At 35.7% G+C, this 8,822-nt stretch overlaps 1 protein-coding gene across 1 annotated transcript in view; it reads left to right on the forward strand.

Moving 5' to 3' along the window:
* The window catches only part of LOC111499959 (polyadenylate-binding protein RBP47-like), a 14,644-nt gene that overhangs the window by 754 nt on the left and 5,068 nt on the right, over positions 1-8,822 (forward strand). The window contains exons 2-4 of the mRNA XM_023151714.1: positions 834-1,314; positions 2,114-2,193; positions 2,276-2,406. Of these exons, the coding sequence (XP_023007482.1) occupies positions 834-1,314; positions 2,114-2,193; positions 2,276-2,406 (692 nt within the window). The remainder of the gene's footprint in view (positions 1-833; positions 1,315-2,113; positions 2,194-2,275; positions 2,407-8,822) is intronic.

Consider the following 8,822-nt stretch of genomic DNA (forward strand, 5'->3'; position numbering starts at 1 on the left):
GTTTTTTTTTTTTTTTTGTTTTGTTCTTAACGAATCTCTATCTGTAATTTTTCCTTGATTTTTTCCTGTTAGATCGTTTTGAGACTTTCTGTAGTGAGATCGATCGCATTTCTTTATTTTTTTTTCTCGCGCTTACGCGTTCTAGAATTGATTTGAAGTTTGTGAATCTGTGGTCGTCGACTTTATGATTGCTGCATCTTCTATTGTCCTGAAATTGAAATGGTGGTCTAAAGCGAGTCTACCCAATACGAGAAGAATTGTTCCTAAAGAGGCAAATTTTGGATTGATTTATTTTTGTATGAATATCTCTCTTTTTCCATCCATAAACTCAAGAAGGACTTGCACTAATTTTTATTTTAGAGTGTGCTTTACTAATTAGTATTCCTCTGTCCTAGTTTTGACACTTCAATTATCCTTGCTATCTTAATGATGGAGACAATCAGGTCACAAGTAGTTTATGTGCAATGAGTGAAATTTTGGTCCCCAACTAAGTAAGTATTAGTTTAGATTGTACTGAGGTTGTTTAGCTCTACTATTAGTCATGATCTAACCATACTCCAGGAGATGAAGTAGTTGGGATTAGAACTTTGATTTTTAGCTGCATAGCTATCTCCCACTTCATCCATTTCCATATTTCTTATTTCACATGTGCATCATTTCTAAGTGACAATTGTTGCTTCTGATTCTTGTTTTTATTGGTCAACGTTTAGATGGATTAGCTGCAGACTGTGTTTTATGTTTCCTCTTATATGAATCGATCTCCATCGAGAGCATCTTTTTTGGTCATCAGTTGACTGAACTGTTTCTCTTCCTCTTGCTTCATGAACACGCAGGTTTTCTCTGTGAAGGTCATATGCAATAAGCAAACTGGTCAATCTGAGGGCTATGGATTTGTTGAGTTCTATTCACATGCAACAGCTGATAAAGTGTTGCAGAACTATAATGGTGCTATGATGCCGAACACAGATCTGCCTTTCCGTCTCAATTGGGCAACCTTTAGTGGAAATGATAGGCGACCGGACACTGGTTCTGACCTATCTATATTTGTTGGTGATTTGGCTGCTGATGTAACTGATGCTATGCTGCAAGAAACTTTCTCTAGTAAATACACATCTGTTAAAGGAGCAAAGGTGGTTATTGATTCAAATTCAGGTCGTTCAAAAGGTTATGGATTTGTCAGGTTTGGTGATGAAAATGAAAAGTCCAGGGCTATGACTGAAATGAATGGGATATATTGTTCAAGTAGACCCATGCGCATTGGTGTTGCAACACCAAAGAAAGCATCTGGATATCAACAAGGTTATTCTTCACAGGGTTAGTATTGGTTCGCTTCTGGCATCACTGCTGGATATTGTTGTCTATTGATCTATTATTCAGTTTTTCATGCTTTTTGTGACAGTATTCTTTATTATGGGACATCCAAGTTGGAGTGTATTTCATCTTTTTGGTACTGTGTTTTTCTGGATGGCAAGTTTCTTTTTTCTTTTTATCTTTCTCCTCCTGGTGCAATGATAAGTGAAGCATTATTTTCAAGAAGTTTATGAAACTAGCTGGCAGTAATAATGTTTTTGGCTGTATGTCAACTAGAAGACTAGAAGTTTAATATTTCCACCTGACATGTGCATGGTTCTTTAGCATCTGTCCCAGTAATATTTTCTTTTTTCATGAATGGGTTTTAGACATTGGCATAATGAACAAGGATTTTGTTAGGCCTCCAATTGTGAATGTTTATTCTAGGCTGGGTAGGGAACGGAAAGAATAGATAGTTAGCTGTGGAGCATTTTTTGCCTTTTTAGTGTGGGGAGGTAGTAAGGAACGTTTTATGAGATATCTTGGGAATTGTGGAGCATTTTTGGAGAGATCGACCCTCTTGAATTAGCTAGGAATCTTGTATGGTGATATTATCACTCTGTCTACTTTAACATAAATAAACAATCCCAGATACCTATTAGATTTGCATTCTACCTCTTGTGTAGAAGATGTTATAATGATTGATTTATTTCTTAGTTATAAGGTAAGGTGTGAGTAAAATGCAGTTTATATGTTAACTCGTTTTTGAGATGAGATATTATTTGTGATGCCTATTTCTGTTTTTCTTTAAAATTTTGTTTAGCTTTAGTTCTGGCTGGTGGACATGCAAATGGCATGGCTGTTCAGGGACCACAATCAGATGGCGAGTCGAACAACACGACTGTTAGTTTATTCCTTCCTGTCTCAATACTAATTTTTTTTTTTTTCCAGCTATTACATACCTTACCAATTTGTTCTACTTCAGATATTTGTTGGCGGCCTTGATTCTGATGTTAGCGATGAAGATCTCAAGCAACCCTTCTCTAAATTTGGTGAGATTGTCTCTGTGAAAATTCCTATTGGAAAGGGATGTGGATTTGTGCAGTTTGCCAACAGGTATTCTTCTTATTTTTCTGTGGAGCTTTCTGTCGTTAAATATGCAGCTTCTATTGCCGATCTTTACATCTCGCAAGTAATTAGAGGTTACAAAAAGGCAAGGTCACTGGTCAAGTTGGATTGACCCGTGAAATAGCAGTCAGTTTTGTTTGCCATAGTAGTTAGCGATATTGGGTCTAAGACTTATTACCTATATGCCTATGTCTTCTTTTAGGATATTTGATTATGTAGCCTGCTTTTCTAGAATATATGTAGATATGTACTTTTTTGTGATAATAATTGTAGCTATATATTTTTAAAAAGTAATGGCAAACCAAATTGACTTGATCGTAATCACCTTTTCTTCTTCTTTTTATTACCTAAAAAGTAACTTTTTATTGTAATTACTGATTTACTTAATTGATGCTACCTTGATATAGATTATGATAATCATGGTAGTCACTCATTGACATAGGTTTTATTCTTCGCCCTATATGTTATTATTATTTTTTTTTTTTTCTGAGATTCAATTTCTTCAATACTAATTTTCAATTATGTTAATATTTCCAACGACCCCTTCTTTTATAGAGAAGTAAACACATGCGCCATTAAGCATGGAGGATATTTAGTTAAAAGTAAAATTAGAAGTCAAAACTCTTTAGAAAATTTCCATGCATATTAAATCATTTATTTTTTTCAATAAAAAAGTTGGAAAAAAAAAAAAAAAAACAGGGAGTATATGAGGCCAACCAAGAGAAGTTGTGCTCTTTTTGTTCGGGAGGTGTATACAATTCTAGTGATCTATAAGCGATGTAAGAGTAAGACTTTAATCACAAAAATGTGGGGAGAAATTACACCACGATAGAGCAAGATAAATAAGGTTTACAAAAAAGGATTCGATTTCCAAAGCATTGTCCTTGAAAATACAGCAGTTACGTTAAAGCCAAGTTAACCAAAGAAAAGCTTTGTTGATAGAAACCTACACAACTTCCTTTTCTTTGCTTAAGAGATGACCCAAAACGAGGATTTCGAGAAATATAATGGTAACATTTGGGCAATGTGGAATCTGAATGCCATAGGAAGCCTCTTCCAATAGGACCGTGCAAATTTACATGTCGTGAAAAGGTGCATCATAGTTTCTCCACTGGCATGACAGAGGAGACACCAGTGTGGAGAGGAAAAAATCCATGAGGATTTTTTTGAGCAAGGTGTCGGCTATGTTGATGCATCCATGATTAAATTCCCAATTCCCGAATGAATTATTTTATACTTTCTTTGGGACAGGGTCTTTCCATAAACGTGCACAAAAATCCTTGTGCAGAATGTGGTCACTCGAAATAAGCTTTTGTGTAATGGCCTAAGTCCACCCTAGCAGATATTGTCCTCTTTGGGCTTTCCCTTTCGGGCTTCCCATCAAGGCTTTAAAACGCGTTTGCGAGGGAAAGGTTTCCACACCTTTATAAAGGGTGTTTTGTTCTCCTCCCCAACCAATGTGGGATATCACAATCCACCCCCTTTCAGGGCACGCTGGCCTGTTCTTTTCTCTACACACCCTTATAAAGGGTGTTTCATTATCCTCCCTAACCAATGTGGAATATCATAATCCACCCCCCTTCAGGGCCCATTGTCTTCGCTGGTGTGTTCCTTTCTCTAATTGATGTGAGATCCCTACCAAATCCACCCCCCTTCGGAGAACAACCTCCTCGTTGGCACATTGCCTGATGTTTGGCTCCAATACCATTTGTAAGGGCCCAAGTCTACCGCTAGCAGATATTGTCCTCTCTGGTCTTCCCCTCAAGGCTTTAAAATGCGTCTGCTAGGGAAAGGTTTCCACACTCTTATAAAGGGTGTTTCGTTCTCCTCCCCAACCAATGTAGGATATCACATTTTGTTTTAGGGATTTTACTGTGAAGGAAGGTGCCTCTATCATCCAGAGTCCATCTCGAAAGATCTTCGATATTGGGCCTGGGAGGAGGGGAAATAATGGTGGAAAGGATAGACCAGTCATTGAGCTACATTCCTTCCTTCCCCTCAGTTTATTAGGAACTTCAAAGTTTTATAGAACCAAATTAAATGACATAGCTTGTCGTTTGAGAGTGAATTCTTACTAATTTTTTTGTGATTAGATTAGTCCATAAATCTTGAATTATGCAAGGTTGTGTTATAGCGATAATGAATTCTCCCAAGATTGGAATGCAGGACGTGGACTTTTTAGTACTTGCTTTCTTAGTCACTGTCTCTTGCATGGGTGATTTCCTTGTTTATAATTTCATTTGTTTTCTTTTTTTGATTAGAAGAAAAGAAATTATCAAGGAATAGCCTATAGGCCTGGGAGATATGAGATCCCCTTTCCTAATAGAAGGATTATACAAAGCACTCTCAATCTAAGTTAAGTTGCTTTCAGAAGCAGAATAGTTACAAAATATGCTGTATAAGGCTATCCAATTTGAAGCTGTAAACTTGGCACTCAAGTCAGGCATGGGTGTTTGCTCTTTACTCATACAACAAGCTACCTTTTGCCCGGTGCCTAAAATGAACTACTGAACACAATTGGGTGAAGAGATTGATCCTATATGGTTCCTTCAACTTTAAAGCAGCTAACTTTTGGATTCATTCGAAACTGGTTTAAACTATTTCTCCCAATTTGAAGCTGTAAACCATACAGTCACAAAAATCAGCCAAATTCGTTATAAGTAGTTTTGTAATTGGCTTTTAGCCTTTATTCTTGCTGATTTGGACCCCTGCTTAATCTACAAAATGATAGGTTGGTTTCTTACCAAAACCATGAAATTCTTCTCAAAATATCTTTTTGCAACCTATCTTCGGTGCTGAGGCTTTTGCTAGCCAAAGTTCATTGATATAATTTTACTTCTTTCAGAAAATTTCCATCTCGAAATCAACTTGGCTGAAATATTCTGATCAAGCTTGCCCTCACCATGTTTGTTGAAACAATTGCCAAATTTGCAAGATTATACACTTAATCCTCAAATTTTGTAACTATATCATCATTTTTATTGATTAGCAAAAACAAGCTTTAACTTACGAGGAGCAAGCCCATTTCCTAATAATCCATCAAATATATTCGTTCTAAAGAAATGAATGCTTTCTTTCTTTTCTCCCCTCCTCTGAGAATTTCATTTGTCCAATGAAGTTCTTTTTTAACTTTTTTTTTAAAAAAAAAAAAAAATTGTGAATGCTTGCTTGCATAGATTAAATTAGAAATTATATGTTGCTTTGTTTGTATGCTCAGCTGGTTTCTTTATACATTTTAAAGACTGGCAAAGTTGATTGATTGATTTTTTTTTATATTTTTTTTTATCAATTGTGTCTCTGGTGCCATTTTCTTCAACATCATTAATGGAAAGCCAAGAGATATAATCTTAGCTTCAAGATGTCTTAGACGAGGAGAGCCTCATTTTCCATTCCTTCTCTTTTCCTCCTCATTAGTAAGGTGGATTGTGTGTGTCTGTTCGAGGCCTTGAGGTGCAAAGTACAGTGACTCAAGGCTTCTTTATCAATTGAAAAAAAAAACGAAATTTCCTAACCCTAAATGCTTAAGTCGTTTTCATAATCACACACACACACACACACAGAAAAAAAAAAGTTTGTACCACACTTAAGCTCTAGAAGGCTACTATAATGCTTTAGAAAACACTATGGACCTTATTTTATGGATGTAAGGGACAGATCCACAAGGAAACTTATTCCTTAGTTGCCTCCTTGCCAACAAATATTGGTCCTATGCGCGCACACACACACATATTTTTTTAAGAAACTGAACGTTCATGGTGAGTAATGAAAGAAATACAAGGGCAGATAAAAATCCAACCCAACAAAAAGGAAGCCCCCACAACCAACCAAGGATTCTAATCCAACAAAATCAAACCAATATCATAATTACAAAAAAGTCTAGTGACCGACGATAGCAAGGAGGCATTAAACCTTGTCATTTCCCAAATCTCGTCACAAGACCCTAAAGACTCTATTATTCCTCTCAATAAATTTCATCAAAATTGCAAAGAAACTAGCATGCCTCAAAACTTTACCTTTACCGGTACTATATTCTATCCTCCTTCAGATGTCACATAGCAACAAATTGACAACTGCCGACTGCTGAGTGTGTTTTTCTGAAAATGGGGTTTCAAATTAAAATTTAAACTCATTTGCATTGCAGGATTTTCTCATTTGAGCTACTTGAAGTTTTATACTATTTTACTTAGTTGTTTAATCTACAAGTTATTCGGATGAATGAATTTTTGAAAGAAGTTTGGATGGATTTTTTCATTCTCATAATTAATCCTCTTTTTATTTATATCAATATGAAAGTATAATGTAGTCAATCAATTTATACTTGAAAGAACAGTTGATGATTTGTAGATAAACAATGACTTACGAAAATATTGAAGAAACCTATAAGAAGTGCAAATTATTGTTTGTGTTTCTTGTTGTTCTTGTTTCTAATTGTCTTTAGATGTCAGTTTTCTGAGTCAGAAACATTTTTTGTATTTAAAAATAATATTAATTTTTAAATATAGCTTCTGTACAACGCCATGGTCAAGGTCCTAAGTTTTCATGCCGTGTTTCACGATGTGATATCTCCTATTGTTCCCTTTTGTTTCAAGCAAAACAAACTGAGATATAAAGTTCGTATTGATTTTCAAGAGAGGAAAATTTCTATTGTCTTGTATCGTTCAGTCCAAGATTTAAGGGGTAAATTTCTACAGATAAAAGAAATACAACTAAAAGCCAAATAAAGGGGAACCCAACGGGACAAAAAAGAAGACAAGGGAATGAACAAAAGTTAAAGAAATAATTAAGGGAACAAAATACAAGGGAGGAAGGTCTATACGTCGGGTCTTCGGCAATACTGATAGTGGCTTGGTTATCACAGTAGTCTTCCATTGGTGCCTCTGATGTTACTCTTAGTTAAGATCAGATTCTTTGGATCCACATTCTTTTACATATTCCTTGTGTGAGCTCTTAATCAGGTTCAACATTGCTTCTTGATAATGAGTTGTTTTTTACTCTGCCATATTACTAGGTTGCCCCACACAAAGGTGCAATAGGTGGCAGTTGATCTTCGATTTACTTTTGAATTTGCCGAATCAACATCTGTGAAGACTTCATCTTTCTTCTTGTTGACTTATTGAGATATAGTCTTTCTCCAGGCATTCCTTTTAAGTATCTTAGAATCATGTAGACTGTTTGCGTATGTTCTATGGTTGGATTGTTCATAAATTAGTCTACATAGCTAACTGCCTGCAAAATGTGTCTCAGGTATAGTATCAAAGAACCTTGAGATGCTAATCCACGAAAAATGGTACAAAAAATTCAAAAGAACAAAAGAACTGTTAAGTTTGCCGCTAATGCTACTTCAATGAATTATGAAAGACCCACAAGAATTAGCCTTGAACAGTTCCTTTGTGAAAATGTATGCAGCCAAACAAAGACTACACCTAAAATCAAGTGAAATTCGAATTGTTCTAGTGGATCTAGTAGCTTAGTAATTACCTTAGCTTGTCTTTAGTAATTACTAAGCTAATTGAGCGTTATTCCATAGAGATCTCAACCTGGCTGTGAATGAGATTTCCAACTAGTCTCTGATATTTCTCTTTGTTGCCATAGTATTTTCGTTTCCAAAGTTGTAATTAGGATCAATTGGAGTACTGGTAGGTTTACACCCAAGCATTCCAATTTTCTTGAGAAGGTCAAGAATATTTTTTTCTTTGAGAGATACCCAACTCTTTCCTTGAGCGAGCCACTTCAATGCCTAGGAAGTATTTTAGAGGTCCTAGATCTTTTACTTTGAACCTTTTCCCTCTCCCGTTCTTTCTTGATTTTGCAGGGTAGATTTTAATGTTACTAGATGGTCTCATGAGAAATCTACTTCCAGCTCCAACTAGAAGCATGGAAATTTCAGCCAATTCATTGAATATGCTAGCCTCATTGATATGCTAGCTCTTCCCAAATGGTTGATTTACTTGGTCTTGTAATCGTGCATCCTCCTATCACTCTTTGATAAACTTGTTATCTTACGACCCGACTTTCCGAACACGTACCAATTGGAGCCGTTACTTGAAAACAAGGCTTTTGTAAGGAAAAGATGTTTTGATACAAGTAAAACATGCTCAGGGTACCCTTTAAAATAACCTTTGGAAGGCATGCATTTAAAACAATTCAAACTAACACTACAAACTTTTGAAATGCACAATCAATTCACAATCTCCCTGATCCACGTAAACCAAGAGTTTTCAAATACAAACATATTAATGTGGAAGCATTTGAAAACATAAAAACACTGGAGTCAACTCATGGTCTGTTCTCTTCACCATATTTCACCCTACTCGACTTTCTTGCGCCATTCCAACACTTATTTAATCTAGAGTTATTTGCCTAACCCTAACAAAAAAAAAAAAAAAAAAAAAAAAACCTAAAAT

The sequence above is a fragment of the Cucurbita maxima genome, unplaced genomic scaffold (assembly GCF_002738345.1).
Source record: "Cucurbita maxima cultivar Rimu unplaced genomic scaffold, Cmax_1.0 Cma_Scf00027, whole genome shotgun sequence".
In the NCBI taxonomy this organism is placed as follows: Eukaryota; Viridiplantae; Streptophyta; class Magnoliopsida; order Cucurbitales; family Cucurbitaceae; genus Cucurbita; species Cucurbita maxima.